Source organism: Heterodontus francisci, chromosome 5 (genome assembly GCF_036365525.1).
Source record: "Heterodontus francisci isolate sHetFra1 chromosome 5, sHetFra1.hap1, whole genome shotgun sequence".
Lineage (NCBI taxonomy): Eukaryota > Metazoa > Chordata > Chondrichthyes > Heterodontiformes > Heterodontidae > Heterodontus > Heterodontus francisci.
This window is the reverse complement of record NC_090375.1, coordinates 183,907,986-183,935,485: the sequence shown is the minus strand read 5'-3', so window position 1 is coordinate 183,935,485 and position 27,500 is coordinate 183,907,986. Positions and strand designations below refer to the sequence as shown.

At 52.5% G+C, this 27,500-nt stretch overlaps 2 protein-coding genes across 3 annotated transcripts in view; one reads left to right on the top strand and one right to left on the bottom strand.

The window, feature by feature from the left end:
- The window catches only part of bmp6 (bone morphogenetic protein 6), a 528,049-nt gene that overhangs the window by 315,305 nt on the left and 185,244 nt on the right, over positions 1 to 27,500 (bottom strand). The window lies entirely within an intron of this gene.
- On the top strand, positions 21,788 to 23,232 carry LOC137370177 (octapeptide-repeat protein T2-like; the record flags this gene model as incomplete). Its single annotated transcript, XM_068032454.1, has 4 exons — positions 21,788 to 22,135; positions 22,179 to 22,436; positions 22,727 to 22,786; positions 22,822 to 23,232. Coding segments are annotated over 4 exons (1,077 nt in total), but the record flags the coding sequence as incomplete, so codon positions are not given.

The window sequence follows — 27,500 nt, the reverse complement described above, 5'->3', positions numbered from 1 at the left end:
GAGAACGAGAGAGAGAACGAGCGAGAGAACGAGAGAGAGAACGAGCGAGAGAACGAGAGAGAGAACGAGCGAGAGAACGAGCGAGAGAACGAGCGAGAGAACGAGCGAGAGAACGAGCGAGAGAACGAGCGAGAGAACGAGAGTGAGAACGAGAGTGAGAACGAGAGTGAGAACGAGAGAGAAAGATAAAACGAGAGTGAACGAGCGAGAGCGAGAGAGAGAAAGAATACGAGAGGCAGAACAAGAGCGAGAGAGAGAACGAGAGAGAGAACGGGAAAATGAGAGAGAAAACGAGGGAGAGCGAACGAGAGAGAGCGAACGAGAGAGAGAGAGCGAACGAGAAAACGAGAGAACGAGAACGAGAACGAGAGAACGAGAGAACGAGAGAACGAGAGAACGAGAGAGAGAGAACGAGAGAGAGAGAACGAGAGAGAGAGAACGAGAGAGAGAGAACGAGAGAGAGAGAACGAGAGAGAGAACGAGAAAGAGAGCCAAGGAGGGAGAGCGAAGGAGGGAGAGAACGATCGAGAGAACGAGAGAGAGAACGAGCGAGAGAACGAGAGTGAGAACGAGAGTGAGAACGAGAGTGAGAACGAGAGAGAGAACGAGAGAGAGCGAACGAGAGAGAGAGAGCGAACGAGAAAACGAGAGAACGAGAACGAGAACGAGAACGAGAGAACGAGAGAACGAGAGAACGAGAGAACGAGAGAACGAGAGAGAGAGAACGAGAACGAGAGAACGAGAGAGAGAGAACGAGAGAGAGAGAACGAGAGAGAGAGAACGAGAGAGAGAGAACGAGAGAGAGAACGAGAAAGAGAGCCAAGGAGGGAGAGCGAAGGAGGGAGAGAACGATCGAGAGAACGAGAGAGAGAACGAGCGAGAGAACGAGAGTGAGAACGAGAGTGAGAACGAGAGTGAGAACGAGAGAGAAAGATAAAACGAGAGTGAACGAGCGAGAGCGAGAGAGAGAAAGAATACGAGAGGCAGAACAAGAGCGAGAGAGAGAACGAGAGAGAGAACGGGAAAATGAGAGAGAAAACGAGAGAGAGCGAACGAGAGAGAGAGAGCGAACGAGAACGAGAGAACGAGAGAACGAGAGAACGAGAGTGAGAGAACGAGAGAACGAGAGAACGAGAGAGAACGAGAGAGAGAGAACGAGAGAGAGAGAGAACGAGAGAGAGAGAGAGAGAACGAGAGAGAGAGAAAACGAGAGAGAGAGAGAACGAGAGAGAGAGAACGAGAGAGAGCGAACGAGAGAGAGCGAACGAGAGAGAGCGAACGAGAGAGAGCGAACGAGAGAGAGCGAACGAGAGAGAGCGAACGAGAGAGAGCGAACGAGAGCGAACGAGAGCGAAAACGAGAGCGAAAACGAGAGCGAAAACGAGAGCGAAAACGAGAGAGAAAACGAGAGAGAAAACGAGAGAGAAAACGAGAGAGAAAACGAGAGAGAAAACGAGGGAGAGAAAACGAGGGAGAGCGAACGAGAGAGAGCGAACGAGAGAGAGCGAACGAGAGAGAGCGAACGAGAGAGCGAACGAGAGAGAGAACGAGAGAGAGAACGAGAGAGAGAACGAGAGAGAGAACGAGAGAGAGAACGAGAGAGAGAACGAGAAAGATAAAACGAGAGAGAAAACGAGAGCGAACGAGAGCGAATGAGCGAGAGCGAGAGAGAGAACGAGAAAGAATACGAGAGGCAGAACAAGAGCGAGAGAGAGAACGAGAGAGAGAACGAGAGAACGAGAGAGAGCGAACGAGAGAACGAGAGAGCGAACGAGAGAACGAGAGAGAGCGAACGAGGGAGAACGAGAAAACGAGGGAGAACGAGCGAGGGAACGAGCGAGGGAACGAGCGAGGGAACGAGCGAGGGAACGAGCGAGGGAACGAGCGAGGGAACGAGCGAGGGAACGAGCGAGGGAACGAGCGAGGGAACGAGCGAGGGAACGAGCGAGGGAACGAGCGAGAGAACGAGAGAGAGAACGAGAGAGAGAACGAGAGAGCGAACGAGAGAGAGAACGAGAGAGGGAACGAGAGAGAACGAGAGAGAACGAACGAGAGAGCGAACGAGAGAGAACGAGAGAGAACGAACGAGAGAGAGCGAACGAGAGAGAGCGAACGAGAGAGAGCGAACGAGAGAGAGCGAGAACGAGAGAGAGAGAGAGAACGAGAGAGAGAGAGAACGAGAGAGAGAGAGAACGAGAGAGAGAGAACGAGAGAGAGAGAAAGAGAGAGAGAGAAAGAGAGAGAGAAAGCGAGAGAGAGAGAAAGAGAGAGAGAGAACGAGAGAGAGAGAACGAGAGAGAGAGAGCGAGAGAGAAAGCGAGAGAGAAAGCGAGAGAGAAAGCGAGAGAGAAAGCGAGAGAGAACGAGAGAGAGAACGAGAGAGAGAACGAGAGAGAGAACGAGAGAGAGAGAGAGAACGAGAGAGAGAAAGAACGAGAGAGAGAGAGAACGAGAGAGAGAGAGAGAGCGAGAGAGAGAGCGAGAGAGAGAGCGAGAGAGAACACGAGAGCGAGAGAGAACACGAGAGCGAGAGAGAACACGAGAGCGAGAGAACGAGAGAGAGAACGAGAGAGAGAACGAGAAAGAGAGCCAAGGAGGGAGAGCGAAGGAGGGAGAGAACGAGCGAGAGAACGAGAGAGAGAACGAGAGAGAGAACGAGCGAGAGAACGAGCGAGAGAACGAGCGAGAGAACGAGAGAGAGAACGAGCGAGAGAACGAGCGAGAGAACGAGCGAGAGAACGAGCGAGAGAACGAGAGTGAGAACGAGAGAGAAAGATAAAATGAGAGTGAACGAGCGAGAGCGAGAGAGAGAAAGAATACGAGAGGCAGAACAAGAGCGAGAGAGAGAACGAGAGAGAGAACGGGAAAATGAGAGAGAAAACGAGGGAGAGCGAACGAGAGAGAGCGAACGAGAGAGAGAGAGCGAACGAGAACGAGAGAACGAGAGAACGAGAACGAGAACGAGAGAACGAGAACGAGAGAACGAGAGAACGAGAGAACGAGAGAACGAGAGAGAGAGAACGAGAGAGAGAGAACGAGAGAGAGAGAACGAGAGAGAGAGAACGAGAGAGAGAGAAAACGAGAGAGAGAGAACGAGAGAGAGAGAGAACGAGAGAGAACAAGAGCGAGAGAGAACAAGAGCGAGAGAGAACAAGAGCGAGAGAGAACAAGAGCGAGAGAGAACAAGAGCGAGAGAGAGAACGAGAGAGAGAGAGAGAACGAACGAAAGAGAACGAGAGAGAGAGGAGAGAGAACGAGAGAGAGAGGAGAGAGAACGAGAGAGAGAGGAGAGAGAACGAGAGAGAGAGGAGAGAGAACGAGAGAGAGAGGAGACAGAACGAGACACAGAGAACGAGAGAAAGAGAAAACGAGAGAGAACGAGAGCGAGAACGAACGAAAGAGAGAGAACGAGAGAGAGAGGAGAGAGAACGAGAGAGAGAACGAGAGAGAGAGGAGAGAGAACGAGAGAGAGAGGAGAGAGAACGAGAGAGAGAGGGAACGAGAGAGAGCGGAGAGGGAACGAGAGAGAGCGGAGAGGGAACGAGAGAGAGGGAACGAGAGAGAGGGAACGAGAGAGAGGGAACGAGAGAGAGCGAACGAGAGAGAGCGAACGAGAGAGGGAGAACGAGAGAGGGAGAACGAGAGAGAGAGAACGAGAGCGAACGAGAGAGAAAACGAGAGAGAGAGAGAGAGAAAACAAGGGAGAGCGAACGAGAGAGAGCGGAGAGAGAGCGGAGAGAGAGCGAACGAGAGCGAGAACGAGAGCGAGAACGAGAGCGAGAACGAGAGCGAGAACGAGAGCGAGAACGAGAGCGAGAACGAGAGCGAGAAAACGAGAGAGAGAAAACGAGAGCGAACGAGCGAGAGCGAACGAGCGAGAGCGAACGAGCGAGAGCGAACGAGCGAGAGCGAACGAGAGAGAGAGAGAACGAGAGAGAGAGAGAACGAGAGAGAGAGAGAACGAGAGAGAGAGAACGAGAGAGAGAGAACGAGAGAGAACGAGAAAGAATACGAGAGGCAGAACAAGAGCGAGAGAGAGAGCGAGAGAGAGAGCGAGAGAGAGAACGAGAGAGAGAGCGAGAGAGAGAACGAGAGAGAGAACGAGAAAATGAGAGAGAAAACGAGGGAGAAAACGAGGGAGAAAACGAGGGAGAGCAAACGAGAACGAGAGAGCGAACGAGAACGAGAGAGCGAACGAGAACGAGAGAGAGAGAGAACGAGAGAGAGAGAGAACGAGAGAGAGAGAGAACGAGAGAGAGAGAGAACGAGAGAGAGAGCGAGAGAGAGCGAGAGCGAGAGAGAACGAGAGCGAGAGAGACCGAGAGCGAGAGAGAACGAGAGCGAGAGAGAACGAGAGCGAGAGAGAACGAGAGCGAGAGAGAACGAGAGAGAACGAGAGCGAGAGAGAACGAGGGAGAGAACGAGAGAGAGAGAGAACGAGAGAGAGAGAGAACGAGGGAGAGAGAGAACGAGGGAGAGAGAGAACGAGGGAGAGAGAGAACGAGGGAGAGAGAGAACGAACGAGAGAGAGAACGAGGGAGAGAGAACGAGGGAGAGAGAACGAGGGAGAGAGAACGAGGGAGAGAGAACGAGGGAGAGAACACGAGAGAGAGAACACGAGAGAGAGAACACGAGAGAGAGAATGAGAAAGAACGAGAGAGAACGAGAGAGAGAGAGAGAGAGAGAGAGAGAACGAGACAGACAGATCGAGAGAACGAGAGAGAGAACGAGAGCGAGAGAGAACACGAGAGCGAGAGAGAACACGAGAGCGAGAGAGAACACGAGAGCGAGAGAGAACACGAGAGCGAGAGAGAACACGAGAGCGAGAGAGAACACGAGAGAGAGAGCGAAGGAGGGAGAGCGAAGGAGGGAGAGCGAAGGAGGGAGAGAACGAGGGAGAGAACGAGGGAGAGAACGAGGGAGAGAACGAGGGAGAGAACGAGGGAGAGAACGAGGGAGAGAGAGAACGAGACAGAGAGAGAACGAGACAGAGAGAAAACGAGAGAGAAAACGAGAGAGAAAACGAGAGAGAAAACGAGAGAGAAAACGAGAGAGAAAACGAGAGAGAGAAAACGCGGGAGAGAAAACGCGGGAGAGAAAACGCGGGAGAGAAAACGAGGCAGAGAGAGAGATCGAGGCAGAGAGAGAGAACGAGGCAGAGAGAGAGAACGAGGCAGAGAGAGAGAACGAGGCAGAGAGAGAGAACGAGGCAGAGAGAGAGAGAGAACGAGAGAGAGAGAGAACGAGAGAACGAGAGAACGAGAGAGAACGAGAGAGAACGAGAGAGAACGAGAGAGAACGAGAGAGAACGAGAAAGAATACGAGAGAGAACGAGAAAGAATATGAGAAAGAATACGAGAGAGAGAACAAGAACGAGAGAGAGAAAGAGAGAGAGAGAACGAGAGAGAAAACGAGAGAGAGTGAGAGAACGAGAGAGGGAGAACGAGAGAGGGAGAACGAGAGAGAGAGAACGAGAGAGAGAGAACGAGAGAGAGAGAACGAGAGAGAGCGAGAGAGAGAGAACGAGAACGAGAGAGCGAACGAGAGAACCAGAACGAGAGAGCGAACGAGAGAGAGAACGAGAGAGAACGAGAGCGAACGAGAGAGAGCGAACGAGAGAGAGCGAACGAGAGAGAGCGAACGAGAGAGAGCGAACGAGAGAGAGCGAACGAGAGAGAGCGAACGAGAGAGAGGGAACGAGAGAGAGGGAACGAGAGAGAGCGAACGAGAGAGAGCGAACGAGAGAGAGCGAACGAGAGAGAGCGAACGAGAGAGAGAACGAGAGAGAAAACGAGAGAGAACGAGAGAGAACGAGAGAGAGAACGAGAGAGAGAGAGAGAACGAGAGAGAGAGAGAACGAGAGAGAGAGAGAGAACGAGAGAGAGAGAGAACGAGAGAGAGAGAACGAGAGAGAGAGAACGAGAGAGAGAGAACGAGAGAGAGAGAACGAGAAAACGAGAGAGAACGAGAGAGAGAGAACGAGAGAGAGAGAGAGAGACAGACAGATCGAGAGAACGAGAGAGAGAACGAGAGAGAGAGAGAACGAGAGCGAGAGAGAACACGAGAGCGAGAGAGAACACGAGAGCGAGAGAGAACACGAGAGCGAGAGAGAACACGAGAGCGAGAGAGAACACGAGAGCGAGAACGAGAGAGAGCGAAGGAGGGAGAGCGAACGAGGGAGAGAACGAGGGAGAGAACGAGGGAGAGAACGAGGGAGAGAACGAGGGAGAGAACGAGGGAGAGAACGAGGGAGAGAACGAGGGAGAGAACGAGGGAGAGAACGAGGGAGAGAGAACGAGAGAGAGAGAGAGAGAGAACGGGAGATAATGAGAAAGAACGAGAGAGAACGAGACAGAGAGAAAACGAGAGAGAAAACGAGAGAGAAAACGAGAGAGAAAACGAGAGAGAAAACGAGAGAGAAAACGAGGCAGAGAGAGAGATCGAGGCAGAGAGAGAGAACGAGGCAGAGAGAGAGAACGAGGCAGAGAGAGAGAACGAGGCAGAGAGAGAGAACGAGAGAGAACGAGAAAGAATACGAGAAAGAATACGAGAAAGAATACGAGAAAGAATACGAGAAAGAATACGAGAAAGAATACGAGAGAACGAGAAAGAATATGAGAAAGAATACGAGAGAGAGAGAACGAGAACGAGAGAGAGAGAGAAAGAGAGAGAGAGAACGAGAGAGAACGAGAGAGAGAACGAGAGAGAGTGAGAGAACGAGAGAGGGAGAACGAGAGAGAGAGAACGAGAGAGAGAGAACGAGAGAGAGAGAACGAGAGAGAGAGAACGAGAGAGAGAACGAGAGAGAGAACGAGAGAGAGAACGAGAAAGAATACGAGAGAGAGAGAACGAGAGAGAGAGAGAGAGAGAACGAGAGAGAGAGAGAACGAGAGAGAACGAGAGAGAGCGAGAGAGAACGAGAGAGAGCGAGAGAGAGAGAACGAGAACGAGAGAGCGAACGAGAGAACCAGAACGAGAGAGCGAACGAGAGAGAGAACGAGAGAGAACGAGAAAGAACGAGAGCGAACGAGAGAGAGGGAACGAGAGAGAGGGAACGAGAGAGAGCGAACGAGAGAGAGCGAACGAGAGAGAGCGAACGAGAGAGAGAAAGAGAGAGAACGAGAGAGAAAACGAGAGAGAACGAGAGAGAACGAGAGAGAGAACGAGAGAGAGAGAACGAGAGAGAGAGAGAGAACGAGAGAGAGAGAGAGAACGAGAGAGAGAGAGAGAACGAGAGAGAGAGAACGAGAGAGAGAGAACGAGAGAGAGAGAACGAGAGAGAGAGAACGAGAGAGAGAGAACGAGAAAACGAGAGAGAACGAGAAAACGAGAGAGAGAGAACGAGAGAGAACGAGAGAACGAGAGAGAACGAGAAAACGAGAGAGAGCGAACGAGAGAGGGAACGAGAGAGGGAACGAGAGAGGGAACGAGAGAGGGAACGAGAGAGGGAACGAGAGAGGGAACGAGAGAGAGAGAGCGAACGAGAGAACGAGAGAGAACGAGAGAGAGAGAACACGAGAGAGAGAGAACACGAGAGAGAGAGAACACGAGAGAGAGAGAACACGAGAGAGAGAGAACGAGAGAGAGAACGAGAGAACGAGAGAACGAGAGAGAGAGAGAACGAGAGAGAGAGAACGAGAGAGAGAGAACGAGAGAGAGAAAGATAAAACGAGAGAGATAAAACAAGATAAAATGAGAAAGAGAAAACGAGAGAGAGAAACCGAGAGAGAGAAACCGAGAGAGAGAAACCGAGAGAGAGAAAACGAGAGAGAGCGAACGAGCGAGAGAGAGCGAACGGAGAGAGAGCGACCGAGGGAGAGCGACCGAGGGAGAGCGACCGAGGGAGAGCGACCGAGGGAGAGCGACCGAGGGAGAGCGACCGAGGGAGAGCGACCGAGGGAGAGCGACCGAGGGAGAGCGACCGAGGGAGAGAACGAGAGAGAGAGAGAACGAGAGAGAGAGAGAACGAGAGAGAGAGAGAAAACGAGAGAGAACGAGAAAACGAGAGAGAACGAGGGAGAGCGAACGAGAGAGAGCGAACGAGAGAGAGCGAACGAGAGAGAGCGAACGAGAGAGAGCGAACGAGAGAGAGCGAACGAGAGAGAGCGAACGAGAGCGCGCGAACGAGAGCGCGCGAACGAGAGCGCGCGAACGAGAGCGCGCGAACGAGAGCGCGCGAACGAGAGCGCGAACGAGAGAGAGAACGAGAGAGAGAACGAGAGAGAGAACGAGAGAGAGAACGAGAGAGGAGAGAACGAACGAGAGAACGAACGAGAGAACGAACGAGAGAACGAACGAGAGAACGAACGAGAGAACGAACGAGAGAACGAACGAGAGAACGAACGAGAGAACGAACGAGAGAACGAACGAGAGAACGAACGAGAGAACGAACGAGAGAACGAACTAGAGAACGAACGAGAGGGGGATCGAGAGGGGGATCGAGAGAGGGATCGAGAGAGGGATCGAGAGAGGGATCGAGAGAGGGATCGAGAGAAGGAACGAGAACGAGAGTGAGAACGAGAGTGAGAACGAGAGTGAGAACGAGAGTGAGAACGAGAAAACGAGAGAGAAAGATAAAACGAGAGAAAACGAGAGAGAGAGAACGAGAGAGAGAGAGATTAAGAGAGAGAACGTGAGATTAAGAGAGAGAACGAGAGAGAGAGAACGAGAGAACGAGAGATTAAGAGAGAGAACGTGAGATTAAGAGAGAGAACGAGAGAGAGAGAACGAGAAAATGAGAGAGAAAACGAGGGAGAGCGAACGAGAGAGAGAGAGCGAACGAGAGAGAGAGAGCGAACGAGAGAGAGAGAGCGAACGAGAGAGAGAGAGCGAACGAGAGAGAGAGAGCGAACGAGAGAGAGCGAACGAGAGAGGGAACGAGAGAGGGAACGAGAGAGGGAACGAGAGAGGGAACGAGAGAGGGAACGAGAGAGGGAACGAGAGAGAGAGAGAGAGAGAGAGAGAGCGAACGAGACAGAGAGCGAACGAGACAGAGAGCGAACGAGAGAGAGCGAACGAGAGAGAGCGAACGAGAGAGAGCGAACGAGAGAGAGCGAACGAGAGAGAGCGAACGAGAGAGAGCGAACGAGAGAGAGCGAACGAGAGAGAGCGAACGAGAGAGAGAGAAAGAGAACGAGAGAAAGAGAAAACGAGAGAGAACGAGAGCGAGAGTGAGAACGAACGAGAGCGAGAGAACGAGAGAGAGAGAGAGAACGAGAGAGAGAACGAGAACGAGAACGAGAACGAGAACGAGAGAGAGAGAGAGAGAGAGAGAGAGAACGAGACAGACAGATCGAGAGAACGAGAGAGAGAACGAGAGCGAGAGAGAACACGAGAGCGAGAGAGAACACGAGAGCGAGAGAGAACACGAGAGCGAGAGAGAACACGAGAGCGAGAGAGAACACGAGAGCGAGAGAGAACACGAGAGCGAGAGAGAACACGAGAGCGAAGGAGGGAGAGCGAAGGAGGGAGAGCGAAGGAGGGAGAGCGAAGGAGGGAGAGCGAAGGAGGGAGAGCGAAGGAGGGAGAGCGAAGGAGGGAGAGAACGAGGGAGAGAACGAGGGAGAGAACGAGGGAGAGAACGAGGGAGAGAACGAGGGAGAGAGAACGAGGGAGAGAGAACGAGGGAGAGAGAGAGAGAGAGAGAGAGAGAGAACGGGAGAGAATGAGAAAGAACGAGAGAGAGAGAGAACGAGACAGAGAGAGAAAACGAGAGAGAAAACGAGAGAGAAAACGAGAGAGAAAACGAGAGAGAAAACGAGAGAGAAAACGAGGCAGAGAAAACGAGGCAGAGAGAGAGAACGAGGCAGAGAGAGAGAACGAGGCAGAGAGAGAGAACGAGAGAGAGAGAGAACGAGAGAGAGAGAGAACGAGAGAGAACGAGAGAGAATACGAGAAAGAATACAAGAATACGAGAAAGAATACGAGAGAGAGAACAAGAACGAGAGAGAGAGAGAAAGAGAGAGAGAGAACGAGAGAGAACGAGAGAGAGAACGAGAGAGAGAAAAGAGAGAGTGAGAGAACGAGAGAGGGAGAACGAGAGAGAGAGAACGAGAGAGAGAGAACGAGACAGACAGATCGAGAGAACGAGAGAGAGAACGAGAGAGAGAGAGAACGAGAGAGAACGAGAGAGAGAACGAGAGAGAACGAGAGAGAGAACGAGAACGAGAACGAGAGAGAGAGAGAGAGAGAGAGAGAGAGAACGAGACAGACAGATCGAGAGAACGAGAGAGAGAACGAGAGCGAGAGAGAACACGAGAGCGAGAGAGAACACGAGAGCGAGAGAGAACACGAGAGCGAGAGAGAACACGAGAGCGAGAGAGAACACGAGAGAGAGCGAAGGAGGGAGAGCGAAGGAGGGAGAGCGAAGGAGGGAGAGCGAAGGAGGGAGAGCGAAGGAGGGAGAGCGAAGGAGGGAGAGAACGAGGGAGAGAACGAGGGAGAGAACGAGGGAGAGAACGAGGGAGAGAACGAGGGAGAGAGAACGAGAGCGAGAGAACGAGAGCGAGAGAACGAGAGAGGGAACGAGAGAGGGAACGAGAGAGGGAACGAGAGAGGGAACGAGAGAGAGAACGAGAGAACGAGAGAGAGAACGAGAGAGAGAGAGAGAACGAGAGAGAGAACGAGAGAGAGAACGAGAGAGAAAACGAGAGAGAAAACGAGAGAGAAAACGAGAGAGAAAGATAAAACGAGAGAGAAAACGAGAGAGAAAGATAAAACGAGAGAGAAAACGAGAGAGAGCGAACGAGCGAGAGCGAACGAGCGAGAGCGAACAAGAGAGAGAGAACGTGAGATTAAGAGAGAACGTGAGATTAAGTGAGAGAACGAGAGATTAAGAGAGAGAACGAGAGATTAAGAGAGAGAACGAGAGAGAGAGAACGAGAGAGAGAGAGAGAACAAGAGAGAGAACGAGAGAGAGAACGAGAGAGAAAACGAGAGAGAAAACGAGAGAGAAAACGAGAGAGAAAACGAGAGAGAAAGATAAAACGAGAGAGAAAACGAGAGAGAAAACGAGAGAGAAAGATAAAACGAGAGAGAAAACGAGAGAGAGCGAACGAGCGAGAGCGAACAAGAGAGAGAGAGAACGAGAGATTAAGAGAGAACGTGAGATTAAGAGAGAACGTGAGATTAAGTGAGAGAACGAGAGAGAACGAGAGAGAGAGAACGAGAAAGAGAGAACCAGAGAGAGAACGAGAACGAGAGAGAGAACGAGAGAACGAGAAAACGAGAGAGAACGAGAAAACGAGAAAACGAGGGAGAGCGAACGAGGGAGAGCGAACGAGGGACCACGAGAGAGAGAACGAGGGAGAGCGAACGAGGGAGAGCGAACGAGGGAGAGCGAACGAGGGAGAGCGAACGAGGGAGAGCGAACGAGGGAGAGCGAACGAGGGAGAGCGAACGAGGGAGAGCGAACGAGGGAGAGCGAACGAGGGAGAGCGAACGAGGGAGAGCGAACGAGGGAGAGCGAACGAGGGAGAGCGAACGAGGGAGAGCGAACGAGGGAGAGCGAACGAGGGAGAGCGAACGAGAACGAGAGAGAACGAGAGACAGCGAACGAGAGAGAGAGAACGGGAGAGAGAACGAGAGAGAGATCGAGAGAGAGAACGAGAGAGAGAACGAGAGAGAGAACGAGAGAGAGAACGAGAGAGAGAACGAGAGAGAGAACGAGAGAGAGAACGAGAAAGATAAAACGAGAGAGAAAACGAGAGAGAGCGAACGAGCGAGAGCGAACGAGAGAGAGAACGAGAGATTAAGAGAGAGAACGTGAGATTAAGAGAGAGAACGAGAGAGAGAGAGAACGAGAGAGAGAACGAGAGAGAGATCGAGAGAGAGATCGAGAGAGAGATCGAGAGAGAGATCGAGAGAGAGATCGAGAGAGAGAACTAGAGAGTGAACGAGTGAGAACGAGAGAGAAAACGAGAGAGAGTGAATGAGAGAGAGAGAACGAGAGAGAGAGAACGAGAGAGAGAGAACAAGAGAGAGAGAACAAGAGAGAGAGAACGAGAGAGAGAGAGAGAACGAGAGATTAAGAGAGAGAACGAGAGAGAGAGAACGAGAGAGAGAGAACGAGAGAGAGAGAACGAGAGAGAGAGAGAACGACAGAGAACGAGAGAGAGCGAAGAGAGAGCGAACGAGGGAGAGCGAACGAGAGAGAGAGAACGAGAGAGAGCGAACGAGAGAGAGCGAACGAGGGAGAGCGAACGAGGGAGAGCGAACGAGGGAGAGCGAACGAGGGAGAGCGAACGAGGGAGAGCGAACGAGGGAGAGCGAACGAGGGAGAGCGAACGAGGGAGAGCGAACGAGGGAGAGCGAACGAGGGAGAGAGAACGAGGGAGAGAGAACGAGAACGAGAGAGAGATAGAGAACGAGAGACAGCGAACGAGAGAGAGAGAACGGGAGAGAACGGGAGAGAACGAGAGAGAGAACGAGAGAGAGAGAGAAAACGAGAGTGCGAACAAGTGAGAGAGAGAGAACGAGTGAGAGAACGAGAGAGAGAGAGAACGCGAAAACAAGAGAGAAAACGAGAGAGAACAAGGGAGAGCGAACGAGAGAGAGCGAACGAGAGCGAGAGCGAGAGAGAGAGAACGAGAGAGAGAGAACGAGAGAGAGAACGAGAGAGAGAACGAGAGAGAGAACGAGAGAGAGAACGAGAGAGAGAACGAGAGCGAGAGAGAACGAGAGCGAGAGAGAACGAGAGCGAGAGAGAACGAGAGCGAGAACGAGAGAGGGAACGAGAGAGAGAACGAGAAAATGAGAGAGAAAATGAGAGAGAAAATGAGAGAGAGCGAACGAGGGAGAGCGAACGAGAACGAGAGCGAACGAGAACGAGAGAGAGAACGAGAGAGAGAGAGAACGAGAGAGAGAGAGAGAACGAGAGAGAGAGAGAACGAGAGAGAGAACGAGAGAACGAGAGAACGAGAACGAGAGAGAGAGAGAACGAGAGAGAGAGAGAACGAGAGAGAGAGAGAACGAGAGAGAGAGAGAACGAGAGAGAGAGAACACGAGAGAGAGAGAACGAGAGAGAGAACGTGAGAACGAGAGAGAGAACGAGAGAACGAGAGAGAGCGAACGAGAGAACGAGAGAGAGCGAACGAGAGAACGAGAGCGAGCGAACGAGGGAGAACGAGAAAACGAGGGAGAACGAGAAAACGAGGGAGAACGAGAAAACGAGGGAGAACGAGAAAACGAGCGAGGGAACGAGCGAGGGAACGAGCGAGGGAACGAGCGAGGGAACGAGCGAGGGAACGAGCGAGGGAACGAGCGAGGGAACGAGCGAGGGAACGAGCGAGGGAACGAGCGAGGGAACGAGCGAGGGAACGAGCGAGGGAACGAGCGGGAACGAGCGAGGGAACGAGCGAGGGAACGAGCGAGGGAACGAGCGAGGGAACGAGCGAGGGAACGAGCGAGGGAACGAGCGAGGGAACGAGCGAGGGAACGAGCGAGGGAACGAGAGAGAGAGCGAACGAGAGAGAGAGCGAACGAGAGAGAGAGCGAACGAGAGAGAGAGCGAACGAGAGAGAGAGCGAACGAGAGAGAGAGCGAACGAGAGAGAGAGCGAACGAGAGAGAGAGCGAACGAGAGAGAGAGCGAACGAGAGAGAGAGCGAACGAGAGAGAGAGCGAACGAGAGAGAGAGCGAACGAGAGAGAGAGCGAACGAGAGAGAGCGAACGAGAGAGAGAGAACGAGAGAGAGCGAACGAGAGAGAGAACGAGAGAGAGAACGAGAGCGAGAACGAGAGCGAGAACGAGAGAGAGAACGAGAGAGAACGAGAGAGAGATCGAGAGAGAACGAGAGAGAACGAGAGAGAACGAGAGAGAACGAGAGAGAACGAGAGAGAGAGATAGATCGAGAGAGAGAACGAGAGAGAGAGAGAACGAGAGAGAGAGAGAACGAGAGAGAGAGAGAACGAGAGAGAGAGAGAACGAGAGAGAGAGAGCGAGAGAGAACACGAGAGCGAGAGAGAACACGAGAGCGAGAGAGAACACGAGAGCGAGAGAGAACACGAGAGCGAGAGAGAACACGAGAGCGAGAGAGAACACGAGAGCGAGAGAGAACACGAGAGCGAGAGAACGAGAGAGAGAACGAGAAAGAGAGCCAAGGAGGGAGAGCGAAGGAGGGAGAGAACGATCGAGAGAACGAGAGAGAGAACGAGCGAGAGAACGAGAGTGAGAACGAGAGTGAGAACGAGAGTGAGAACGAGAGTGAGAACGAGAGTGAGAACGAGAGAGAAAGATAAAACGAGAGTGAACGAGCGAGAGCGAGAGAGAGAAAGAATACGAGAGGCAGAACAAGAGCGAGAGAGAGAACGAGAGAGAGAACGGGAAAATGAGAGAGAAAACGAGAGAGAGCGAACGAGAGAGAGAGAGCGAACGAGAACGAGAGAACGAGAGAACGAGAGAACGAGAGAACGAGAGAGAGAGAACGAGAGAACGAGAGAACGAGAGAGAACGAGAGAGAGAGAACGAGAGAGAGAGAGAGAGAACGAGAGAGAGAGAGAGAGAACGAGAGAGAGAGAGAACGAGAGAGAGAGAAAACGAGAGAGAGAGAACGAGAGAGAGAGAACGAGAGAGAGCGAACGAGAGAGAGCGAACGAGAGAGAGCGAACGAGAGAGAGCGAACGAGAGAGAGCGAACGAGAGCGAAAACGAGAGCGAAAACGAGAGCGAAAACGAGAGCGAAAACGAGAGAGAAAACGAGAGAGAAAACGAGGGAGAGCGAACGAGAGAGAGCGAACGAGAGAGAGCGAACGAGAGAGAGCGAACGAGAGAGAGCGAACGAGAGAGAGAACGAGAGAGAGAACGAGAGAGAGAACGAGAGAGAGAACGAGAGAGAGAACGAGAAAGATAAAACGAGAGAGAAAACGAGAGCGAACGAGAGCGAATGAGCGAGAGCGAGAGAGAGAACGAGAAAGAATACGAGAGGCAGAACAAGAGCGAGAGAGAGAACGAGAGAGAGAACGAGAGAACGAGAGAGAGCGAACGAGAGAACGAGAGAGCGAACGAGAGAACGAGAGAGAGCGAACGAGGGAGAACGAGAAAACGAGGGAAAACGAGCGAGGGAACGAGCGAGGGAACGAGCGAGGGAACGAGCGAGGGAACGAGCGAGGGAACGAGCGAGGGAACGAGCGAGGGAACGAGCGAGGGAACGAGCGAGGGAACGAGAGAGAGAACGAGAGAGAGAACGAGAGAGAGAACGAGAGAGAGAACGAGAGAGAGAACGAGAGAGAGAACGAGAGAGGGAACGAGAGAGAACGAGAGAGAACGAACGAGAGAGAGCGAACGAGAGAGAGCGAACGAGAGAGAGCGAACGAGAGAGAGCGAACGAGAGAGCGAACGAGAGAGAGCGAACGAGAGAGAGCGAGAACGAGAGAGAGAGAGAGAACGAGAGAGAGAGAGAACGAGAGAGAGAGAACGAGAGAGAGAAAGAGAGAGAGAGAAAGAGAGAGAGAAAGCGAGAGAGAGAGAAAGAGAGAGAGAGAGCGAGAGAGAGAGAAAGAGAGAGAGAGAACGAGAGAGAGTGAGCGAGAGGGAAAGCGAGAGAGAAAGCGAGAGAGAAAGCGAGAGAGAAAGCGAGAGAGAAAGCGAGAGAGAAAGCGAGAGAGAACGAGAGAGAGAACGAGTGAGAGAACGAGTGAGAGAACGAGAGAGAGAACGAGAGAGAGAGAGAGAACGAGAGAGAGAAAGAACGAGAGAGAGAGAGAACGAGAGAGAGAGAGAGAGAACGAGAGAGAGAGCGAGAGAGAGAGCGAGAGAGAGAGCGAGAGAGAGAGCGAGAGAGAGAGCGAGAGAGAACACGAGAGCGAGAGAACACGAGAGCGAGAGAACGAGAGAGAGAACGAGAAAGAGAGCCAAGGAGGGAGAGCGAAGGAGGGAGAGAACGAGCGAGAGAACGAGAGAGAGAACGAGCGAGAGAACGAGAGAGAGAACGAGCGAGAGAACGAGCGAGAGAACGAGCGAGAGAACGAGCGAGAGAACGAGCGAGAGAACGAGAGTGAGAACGAGAGTGAGAACGAGAGAGAAAGATAAAACGAGAGTGAACGAGCGAGAGCGAGAGAGAGAAAGAATACGAGAGGCAGAACAAGAGCGAGAGAGAGAACGAGAGAGAGAACGGGAAAATGAGAGAGAAAACGAGGGAGAGCGAACGAGAGAGAGCGAACGAGAGAGAGAGAGCGAACGAGAAAACGAGAGAACGAGAACGAGAACGAGAGAACGAGAGAACGAGAGAGAGAGAACGAGAGAACGAGAGAACGAGAGAACGAGAGAACGAGAGAACGAGAGAACGAGAGAGAGAGAACGAGAGAGAGAGAACGAGAGAGAGAGAACGAGAGAGAGAACGAGAAAGAGAGCCAAGGAGGGAGAGCGAAGGAGGGAGAGAACGATCGAGAGAACGAGAGAGAGAACGAGCGAGAGAACGAGAGTGAGAACGAGAGTGAGAACGAGAGTGAGAACGAGAGTGAGAACGAGAGAGAGCGAACGAGAGAGAGCGAACGAGAGAGAGAGAGCGAACGAGAAAACGAGAGAACGAGAACGAGAACGAGAGAACGAGAGAACGAGAGAACGAGAGAACGAGAGAGAGAGAACGAGAACGAGAGAACGAGAGAGAGAGAACGAGAGAGAGAGAACGAGAGAGAGAGAACGAGAGAGAGAGAACGAGAGAGAGAACGAGAAAGAGAGCCAAGGAGGGAGAGCGAAGGAGGGAGAGAACGATCGAGAGAACGAGAGAGAGAACGAGCGAGAGAACGAGAGTGAGAACGAGAGTGAGAACGAGAGTGAGAACGAGAGTGAGAACGAGAGTGAGAACGAGAGTGAGAACGAGAGAGAAAGATAAAACGAGAGTGAACGAGCGAGAGCGAGAGAGAGAAAGAATACGAGAGGCAGAACAAGAGCGAGAGAGAGAACGAGAGAGAGAACGGGAAAATGAGAGAGAAAACGAGAGAGAGCGAACGAGAGAGAGAGAGCGAACGAGAACGAGAGAACGAGAGAACGAGAGAACGAGAGAGAGAGAACGAGAGAACGAGAGAACGAGAGAGAACGAGAGAGAGAGAACGAGAGAGAGAGAGAACGAGAGAGAGAGAGAGAGAACGAGAGAGAGAGAAAACGAGAGAGAGAGAGAACGAGAGAGAGCGAACGAGAGAGAGCGAACGAGAGAGAGCGAACGAGAGAGAGCGAACGAGAGAGAGCGAACGAGAGAGAGCGAACGAGAGAGAGCGAACGAGAGAGAGCGAACGAGAGAGAGCGAACGAGAGAGAGCGAACGAGAGCGAACGAGAGCGAACGAGAGCGAAAACGAGAGCGAAAACGAGAGCGAAAACGAGAGCGAAAACGAGAGCGAAAACGAGAGAGAAAACGAGAGAGAAAACGAGAGAGAAAACGAGAGAGAAAACGAGGGAGAGAAAACGAGGGAGAGCGAACGAGAGAGAGCGAACGAGAGAGAGCGAACGAGAGAGAGCGAACGAGAGAGAGAACGAGAGAGAGAACGAGAGAGAGAACGAGAGAGAGAACGAGAAAGATAAAACGAGAGAGAAAACGAGAGCGAACGAGAGCGAATGAGCGAGAGCGAGAGAGAGAACGAGAAAGAATACGAGAGGCAGAACAAGAGCGAGAGAGAGAACGAGAGAGAGAACGAGAGAACGAGAGAGAGCGAACGAGAGAACGAGAGAGCGAACGAGAGAACGAGAGAGAGCGAACGAGGGAGAACGAGCGAGGGAACGAGCGAGGGAACGAGCGAGGGAACGAGCGAGGGAACGAGCGAGGGAACGAGCGAGGGAACGAGCGAGGGAACGAGCGAGGGAACGAGCGAGGGAACGAGCGAGGGAACGAGCGAGGGAACGAGCGAGGGAACGAGCGAGGGAACGAGCGAGAGAACGAGAGAGAGAACGAGAGAGAGAACGAGAGAGAGAACGAGAGAGGGAACGAGAGAGAACGAGAGAGAGCGAACGAGAGAGAGCGAACGAGAGAGAGCGAACGAGAGAGAGCGAACGAGAGAGAGCGAACGAGAGAGAGCGAGAACGAGAGAGAGAGAGAGAACGAGAGAGAGAGAGAACGAGAGAGAGAGAACGAGAGAGAGAGAAAGAGAGAGAGAAAGCGAGAGAGAGAGAAAGAGAGAGAGAGAGCGAGAGAGAGAGAACGAGAGAGAGAGAGCGAGAGAGAAAGCGAGAGAGAAAGCGAGAGAGAAAGCGAGAGAGAAAGCGAGAGAGAAAGAACGAGAGAGAAAGAACGAGAGAGAGAGAGAACGAGAGAGAGAGAGAGAGCGAGAGAGAGAAAGAACGAGAGAGAGAGAGAACGAGAGAGAGAGAGAGAGCGAGAGAGAGAGCGAGAGAGAGAGCGAGAGAGAGAGCGAGAGAGAACACGAGAGCGAGAGAGAACACGAGAGCGAGAGAGAACACGAGAGCGAGAGAACGAGAGAGAGAACGAGAGAGAGAACGAGAAAGAGAGCCAAGGAGGGAGAGCGAAGGAGGGAGAGAACGAGCGAGAGAACGAGAGAGAGAACGAGAGAGAGAACGAGCGAGAGAACGAGCGAGAGAACGAGAGAGAGAACGAGCGAGAGAACGAGCGAGAGAACGAGCGAGAGAACGAGCGAGAGAACGAGAGTGAGAACGAGAGAGAAGATAAAACGAGAGTGAACGAGCGAGAGCGAGAGAGAGAAAGAATACGAGAGGCAGAACAAGAGCGAGAGAGAGAACGAGAGAGAGAACGGGAAAATGAGAGAGAAAACGAGGGAGAGCGAACGAGAGAGAGCGAACGAGAGAGAGAGAGCGAACGAGAACGAGAGAACGAGAGAACGAGAACGAGAACGAGAGAACGAGAACGAGAGAACGAGAGAACGAGAGAACGAGAGAGAGAGAACGAGAGAGAGAGAACGAGAGAGAGAGAACGAGAGAGAGAGAAAACGAGAGAGAGAGAACGAGAGAGAGAGAGAACGAGAGAGAGAGAGAACGAGAGAGAACAAGAGCGAGAGAGAACAAGAGCGAGAGAGAACAAGAGCGAGAGAGAACAAGAGCGAGAGAGAGAACGAGAGAGAGAGAGAGAACGAACGAAAGAGAACGAGAGAGAGAGGAGAGAGAACGAGAGAGAGAGGAGAGAGAACGAGAGAGAGAGGAGAGAGAACGAGAGAGAGAGGAGAGAGAACGAGAGAGAGAGGAGACAGAACGAGACACAGAGAACGAGAGAAAGAGAAAACGAGAGAGAACGAGAGCGAGAACGAACGAAAGAGAGAGAACGAGAGAGAGAGGAGAGAGAACGAGAGAGAGAACGAGAGAGAGAGGAGAGAGAACGAGAGAGAGAGGAGAGAGAACGAGAGAGAGAGGAGAGAGAACGAGAGAGAGCGGAGAGGGAACGAGAGAGAGCGGAGAGGGAACGAGAGAGAGCGGAGAGGGAACGAGAGAGAGGGAACGAGAGAGAGGGAACGAGAGAGAGGGAACGAGAGAGAGCGAACGAGAGAGAGCGAACGAGAGAGAGCGAACGAGAGAGGGAGAACGAGAGAGGGAGAACGAGAGAGGGAGAACGAGAGAGAGAGAACGAGAGCGAACGAGAGAGAAAACGAGAGAGAGAGAGAGAGAAAACAAGGGAGAGCGAACGAGAGAGAGCGGAGAGAGAGCGGAGAGAGAGCGAACGAGAGCGAGAACGAGAGCGAGAACGAGAGCGAGAACGAGAGCGAGAACGAGAGCGAGAACGAGAGCGAGAAAACGAGAGAGAGAAAACGAGAGCGAACGAGCGAGAGCGAACGAGCGAGAGCGAACGAGCGAGAGCGAACGAGCGAGAGCGAACGAGCGAGAGAGAGAACGAGAGAGAGAGAGAACGAGAGAGAGAGAACGAGAGAGAGAGAGAACGAGAGAGAGAGAACGAGAGAGAACGAGAAAGAATACGAGAGGCAGAACAAGAGCGAGAGAGAGAGCGAGAGAGAGAGCGAGAGAGAGAACGAGAGAGAGAGCGAGAGAGAGAACGAGAGAGAGAACGAGAAAATGAGAGAGAAAACGAGGGAGAGCAAACGAGAACGAGAGAGCGAACGAGAACGAGAGAGCGAACGAGAACGAGAGAGAGAGAGAACGAGAGAGAGAGAGAACGAGAGAGAGAGAGAACGAGAGAGAGAGAGAACGAGAGAGAGAGAGAACGAGAGAGAGAGAGAACGAGAGAGAGAGCGAGAGAGAGCTGAGAGCGAGAGAGAACGAGAGCGAGAGAGACCGAGAGCGAGAGAGAACGAGAGCGAGAGAGAACGAGAGAGAGAGAGAACGAGAGAGAGAGCGAGAGAGAGCGAGAGCGAGAGAGAACGAGAGCGAGAGAGACCGAGAGCGAGAGAGAACGAGAGCGAGAGAGAACGAGAGCGAGACAGAACGAGAGCGAGACAGAACGAGAGAGAACGAGAGCGAGAGAGAACGAGGGAGAGAACGAGGGAGAGAGAGAACGAGAGAGAGAGAGAACGAGAGAGAGAGAGAACGAGGGAGAGAGAGAACGAGGGAGAGAGAGAACGAGGGAGAGAGAGAACGAGGGAGAGAGAGAACGAGGGAGAGAGAACGAGGGAGAGAGAACGAGGGAGAGAGAACGAGGGAGAGAGAACGAGGGAGAGAACACGAGAGAGAGAACACGAGAGAGAGAACACGAGAGAGAGAATGAGAAAGAACGAGAGAGAACGAGAGAGAGAGAGAGAGAGAGAGAGAGAGAGAGAACGAGACAGACAGATCGAGAGAACGAGAGAGAGAACGAGAGCGAGAGAGAACACGAGAGCGAGAGAGAACACGAGAGCGAGAGAGAACACGAGAGCGAGAGAGAACACGAGAGCGAGAACGAGAGAGAGCGAAGGAGGGAGAGCGAAGGAGGGAGAGCGAAGGAGGGAGAGAACGAGGGAGAGAACGAGGGAGAGAACGAGGGAGAGAACGAGGGAGAGAACGAGGGAGAGAACGAGGGAGAGAACGAGGGAGAGAACGAGGGAGAGAACGAGAGAGAGAGAGAACGAGACAGAGAGAGAACGAGACAGAGAGAAAACGAGACAGAGAGAAAACGAGAGAGAAAACGAGAGAGAAAACGAGAGAGAAAACGAGAGAGAAAACGAGAGAGAAAACGAGAGAGAGAAAACGCGGGAGAGAAAACGCGGGAGAGAAAACGCGGGAGAGAAAACGAGGCAGAGAGAGAGATCGAGGCAGAGAGAGAGAACGAGGCAGAGAGAGAGAACGAGGCAGAGAGAGAGAACGAGGCAGAGAGAGAGAACGAGGCAGAGAGAGAGAACGAGGCAGAGAGAGAGAGAGAACGAGAGAGAGAGAGAACGAGAGAACGAGAGAACGAGAGAGAACGAGAGAGAACGAGAGAGAACGAGAGAGAACGAGAGAGAACGAGAAAGAATACGAGAGAGAACGAGAAAGAATATGAGAAAGAATACGAGAGAGAGAACAAGAACGAGAGAGAGAGAGAAAGAGAGAGAGAGAACGAGAGAGAAAACGAGAGAGAGTGAGAGAACGAGAGAGGGAGAACGAGAGAGGGAGAACGAGAGAGAGAGAACGAGAGAGAGAGAACGAGAGAGAGCGAGAGAGAGAGAACGAGAACGAGAGAGCGAACGAGAGAACCAGAACGAGAGAGCGAACGAGAGAGAGAACGAGAGAGAACGAGAAGCGAACGAGAGAGAGCGAACGAGAGAGAGCGAACGAGAGAGAGCGAACGAGAGAGAGCGAACGAGAGAGAGCGAACGAGAGAGAGCGAACGAGAGAGAGGGAACGAGAGAGAGCGAACGAGAGAGAGGGAACGAGAGAGAGGGAACGAGAGAGAGCGAACGAGAGAGAGCGAACGAGAGAGAGCGAACGAGAGAGAGCGAACGAGAGAGAGAACGAGAGAGAAAACGAGAGAGAAAACGAGAGAGAACGAGAGAGAACGAGAGAGAACGAGAGAGAGAACGAGAGAGAGAGAGAGAACGAGAGAGAGAGAGAACGAGAGAGAGAGAGAGAACGAGAGAGAGAGAGAACGAGAGAGAGAGAACGAGAGAGAGAGAACGAGAGAGAGAGAACGAGAGAGAGAGAACGAGAAAACGAGAGAGAACGAGAGAGAGAGAGAGAGAGAGAGAGAGAGAGACAGACAGATCGAGAGAACGAGAGAGAGAACGAGAGAGAGAGAGAACGAGAGAGAGAGAGAACGAGAGCGAGAGAGAACACGAGAGCGAGAGAGAACACGAGAGCGAGAGAGAACACGAGAGCGAGAGAGAACACGAGAGCGAGAGAGAACACGAGAGCGAGAACGAGGGAGAGCGAAGGAGGGAGAGCGAACGAGGGAGAGAACGAGGGAGAGAACGAGGGAGAGAACGAGGGAGAGAACGAGGGAGAGAACGAGGGAGAGAACGAGGGAGAGAACGAGGGAGAGAACGAGGGAGAGAACGAGGGAGAGAGAACGAGAGAGAGAGAGAAACGAGGGAGAGAGAACGAGAGAGAGAGAGAGAGAGAGAGAGAGAGAACGGGAGATAATGAGAAAGAACGAGAGAGAACGAGACAGAGAGAAAACGAGAGAGAAAACGAGAGAGAAAACGAGAGAGAAAACGAGGCAGAGAGAGAGATCGAGGCAGAGAGAGAGAACGAGGCAGAGAGAGAGAACGAGGCAGAGAGAGAGAACGAGGCAGAGAGAGAGAACGAGAGAGAGAGAGAACGAGAGAGAACGAGAAAGAATACGAGAAAGAATACGAGAAAGAATACGAGAAAGAATACGAGAGAACGAGAAAGAATATGAGAAAGAATACGAGAGAGAGAGAACGAGAACGAGAGAGAGAGAGAAAGAGAGAGAGAGAACGAGAGAGAACGAGAGAGAGAACGAGAGAGAGTGAGAGAACGAGAGAGGGAGAACGAGAGAGAGAGAACGAGAGAGAGAGAACGAGAGAGAGAGAACGAGAGAAAGAGAACGAGAGAGAGAACGAGAGAGAGAACGAGAAAGAATACGAGAGAGAGAGAACGAGAGAGAGAGAGAGAGAGAACGAGAGAGAGAGAGAACGAGAGAGAACGAGAGAGAGCGAGAGAGAACGAGAGAGAGCGAGAGAGAGAGAACGAGAACGAGAGAGCGAACGAGAGAACCAGAACGAGAGAGCGAACGAGAGAGAGAACGAGAGAGAACGAGAAAGAACGAGAAAGAACGAGAGCGAACGAGAGAGAGGGAACGAGAGAGAGGGAACGAGAGAGAGGGAACGAGAGAGAGGGAACGAGAGAGAGGGAACGAGAGAGAGGGAACGAGAGAGAGCGAACGAGAGAGAGCGAACGAGAGAGAGCGAACGAGAGAGAGCGAACGAGAGAGAGCGAACGAGAGAGAGCGAACGAGAGAGAGCGAACGAGAGAGAGCGAACGAGAGAGAGCGAACGAGAGAGAGAAAGAGAGAGAACGAGAGAGAAAACGAGAGAGAACGAGAGAGAACGAGAGAGAGAGAGAGAACGAGAGAGAGAGAGAGAACGAGAGAGAGAGAGAGAACGAGAGAGAGAGAGAGAACGAGAGAGAGAGAGAGAACGAGAGAGAGAGAACGAGAGAGAGAGAACGAGAGAGAGAGAACGAGAGAGAGAGAACGAGAGAGAGAGAACGAGAAAACGAGAGAGAACGAGAAAACGAGAGAGAGAGAACGAGAGAGAACGAGAGAACGAGAGAGAACGAGAAAACGAGAGAGAGGGAACGAGAGAGGGAACGAGAGAGGGAACGAGAGAGGGAACGAGAGAGGGAACGAGAGAGGGAACGAGAGAGGGAACGAGAGAGGGAACGAGAGAGGGAACGAGAGAGAGAGAGCGAACGAGAGAACGAGAGAGAACGAGAGAGAGAGAACACGAGAGAGAGAGAACACGAGAGAGAGAGAACACGAGAGAGAGAGAACACGAGAGAGAGAGAACGAGAGAGAGAACGAGAGAACGAGAGACGAGAGAGAGAGAGAACGAGAGAGAGAGAACGAGAGAGAGAGAACGAGAGAGAGAAAGATAAAACGAGAGAGATAAAACAAGATAAAATGAGAAAGAGAAAACGAGAGAGAGAAACCGAGAGAGAGAAACCGAGAGAGAGAAACCGAGAGAGAGAAAACGAGAGAGAGAAAACGAGAGAGAGCGAACGAGCGAGAGAGAGCGAACGGAGAGAGAGCGACCGAGGGAGAGCGACCGAGGGAGAGCGACCGAGGGAGAGCGACCGAGGGAGAGCGACCGAGGGAGAGCGACCGAGGGAGAGCGACCGAGGGAGAGCGACCGAGGGAGAGCGACCGAGGGAGAGCGACCGAGGGAGAGCGACCGAGGGAGAGCGACCGAGGGAGAGAACGAGAGAGAGAGAGAACGAGAGAGAGAGAGAAAACGAGAGAGAACGAGAAAACGAGAGAGAACGAGAAAACGAGAGAGAACGAGGGAGAGCGAACGAGGGAGAGCGAACGAGAGAGAGCGAACGAGAGAGAGCGAACGAGAGAGAGCGAACGAGAGAGAGCGAACGAGAGCGCGCGAACGAGAGCGCGCGAACGAGAGCGCGCGAACGAGAGCGCGCGAACGAGAGCGCGCGAACGAGAGCGCGCGAACGAGAGCGCGCGAACGAGAGCGCGCGAACGAGAGCGCGAACGAGAGAGAGAACGAGAGAGAGAACGAGAGAGAGAACGAGAGAGAGAACGAACGAGAGAACGAACGAGAGAACGAACGAGAGAACGAACGAGAGAACGAACGAGAGAACGAACGAGAGAACGAACGAGAGAACGAACGAGAGAACGAACGAGAGAACGAACGAGAGGGGGATCGAGAGGGGGATCGAGAGAGGGATCGAGAGAGGGATCGAGAGAGGGATCGAGAGAGGGATCGAGAGAGGGATCGAGAGAAGGAACGAGAACGAGAGTGAGAACGAGAGTGAGAACGAGAGTGAGAACGAGAGTGAGAACGAGAAAACGAGAGAGAAAGATAAAACGAGAGAAAACGAGAGAGAGAGAACGAGAGAGAGAGAGATTAAGAGAGAGAACGTGAGATTAAGAGAGAGAACGAGAGAGAGAGAACGAGAGAACGAGAGATTAAGAGAGAGAACGTGAGATTAAGAGAGAGAACGAGAGAGAGAGAACGAGAAAATGAGAGAGAAAACGAGGGAGAGCGAACGAGAGAGAGAGAGCGAACGAGAGAGAGAGAGCGAACGAGAGAGAGCGAACGAGAGAGAGCGAACGAGAGAGAGCGAACGAGAGAGGGAACGAGAGAGGGAACGAGAGAGGGAACGAGAGAGGGAACGAGAGAGGGAACGAGAGAGGGAACGAGAGAGGGAACGAGAGAGGGAACGAGAGAGGGAACGAGAGAGAGAGAGAGAGAGAGAGCGAACGAGACAGAGAGCGAACGAGAGAGAGCGAACGAGAGAGAGCGAACGAGAGAGAGCGAACGAGAGAGAGCGAACGAGAGAGAGCGAACGAGAGAGAGCGAACGAGAGAGAGAGAAAGAGAACGAGAGAAAGAGAAAACGAGAGAGAACGAGAGCGAGAGTGAGAACGAACGAGAGCGAGAGAACGAGAGAGAGAGAGAGAACGAGAGAGAGAACGAGAACGAGAACGAGAACGAGAACGAGAGAGAGAGAGAGAGAGAGAGAACGAGACAGACAGATCGAGAGAACGAGAGAGAGAACGAGAGAGAGAGAGAACACGAGAGCGAGAGAGAACACGAGAGCGAGAGAGAACACGAGAGCGAGAGAGAACACGAGAGCGAGAGAGAACACGAGAGCGAGAGAGAACACGAGAGCGAGAGAGAACACGAGAGCGAAGGAGGGAGAGCGAAGGAGGGAGAGCGAAGGAGGGAGAGCGAAGGAGGGAGAGCGAAGGAGGGAGAGCGAAGGAGGGAGAGCGAAGGAGGGAGAGAACGAGGGAGAGAACGAGGGAGAGAACGAGGGAGAGAACGAGGGAGAGAACGAGGGAGAGAACGAGGGAGAGAACGAGGGAGAGAACGAGGGAGAGAACGAGGGAGAGAGAACGAGGGAGAGAGAGAGAGAGAGAGAGAGAGAACGGGAGAGAATGAGAAAGAACGAGAGAGAGAGAGAACGAGACAGAGAGAGAAAACGAGAGAGAAAACGAGAGAGAAAACGAGAGAGAAAACGAGAGAGAAAACGAGAGAGAAAACGAGGCAGAGAAAACGAGGCAGAGAGAGAGAACGAGGCAGAGAGAGAGAACGAGGCAGAGAGAGAGAACGAGGCAGAGAGAGAGAACGAGAGAGAGAGAGAACGAGAGAGAGAGAGAACGAGAGAGAACGAGAGAGAATACGAGAAAGAATACGAGAAAGAATACGAGAAAGAATACGAGAAAGAATACGAGAGAGAGAACAAGAACGAGAGAGAGCGAGAAAGAGAGAGAGAGAACGAGAGAGAACGAGAGAGAGAACGAGAGAGAGAAAAGAGAGAGTGAGAGAACGAGAGAGGGAGAACGAGAGAGAGAGAACGAGAGAGAGAGAACGAGACAGACAGATCGAGAGAACGAGAGAGAGAACGAGAGAGAGAGAGAACGAGAGAGAACGAGAGAGAGAACGAGAGAGAACGAGAGAGAGAACGAGAACGAGAACGAGAGAGAGAGAGAGAGAGAGAGAGAGAGAACGAGACAGACAGATCGAGAGAACGAGAGAGAGAACGAGAGCGAGAGAGAACACGAGAGCGAGAGAGAACACGAGAGCGAGAGAGAACACGAGAGCGAGAGAGAACACGAGAGCGAGAGAGAACACGAGAGCGAGAGAGAACACGAGAGAGAGCGAAGGAGGGAGAGCGAAGGAGGGAGAGCGAAGGAGGGAGAGCGAAGGAGGGAGAGAGAAGGAGGGAGAGAACGAGGGAGAGAACGAGGGAGAGAAGGAGGGAGAGAAGGGGAGAGAGAACGAGGGAGAGAGAACGAGGGAGAGAGAACGAGGGAGAGAGAACGAGGGAGAGAGAACGAGGGAGAGAGAACGAGGGAGAGAGAGAGAGAGAGAGAGAACGGGAGAGAATGAGAAAGAACGAGAGAGAGAGAGAACGAGACAGAGAGAGAAAACGAGAGAGAAAACGAGAGAGAAAACGAGAGAGAAAACGAGGGAGAGAAAACGAGGGAGAGAGAGAGAACGAGGCAGAGAGAGAGAACGAGAGAGAGAGAGAACGAGAGAGAACGAGAGAGAACGAGAGAGAACGAGAGAGAATACGAGAAAGAATACGAGAAAGAATACGAGAAAGAATACGAGAAAGAATACGAGAGAGAGAACAAGAACGAGAGAGAGAGAAAGAGAGAGAGAGAACGAGAGAGAACGAGAGAGAGAACGAGAGAGAACGAGAGAGAGAACGAGAGAGAGTGAGAGAACGAGAGAGGGAGAACGAGAGAGAGAGAACGAGAGAGAGAGAACGAGAGAGAGAACGAGAGAGAGAGAACGAGAGAGAGAGAACGAGAGAGAGAGAACGAGAGAGAGAGAACGAGAGAGAGAACGAGAGAGAGAACGAGAGAGAGAACGAGAGAGAGAACGAGAAAGAATACGAGAAAGAATACGAGAAAGAATACGAGAAAGAATACGAGAAAGAATACGAGAGAGAGAGAACGAGAGAGCGAGAACGAGAGAGAGAGAACGAGAG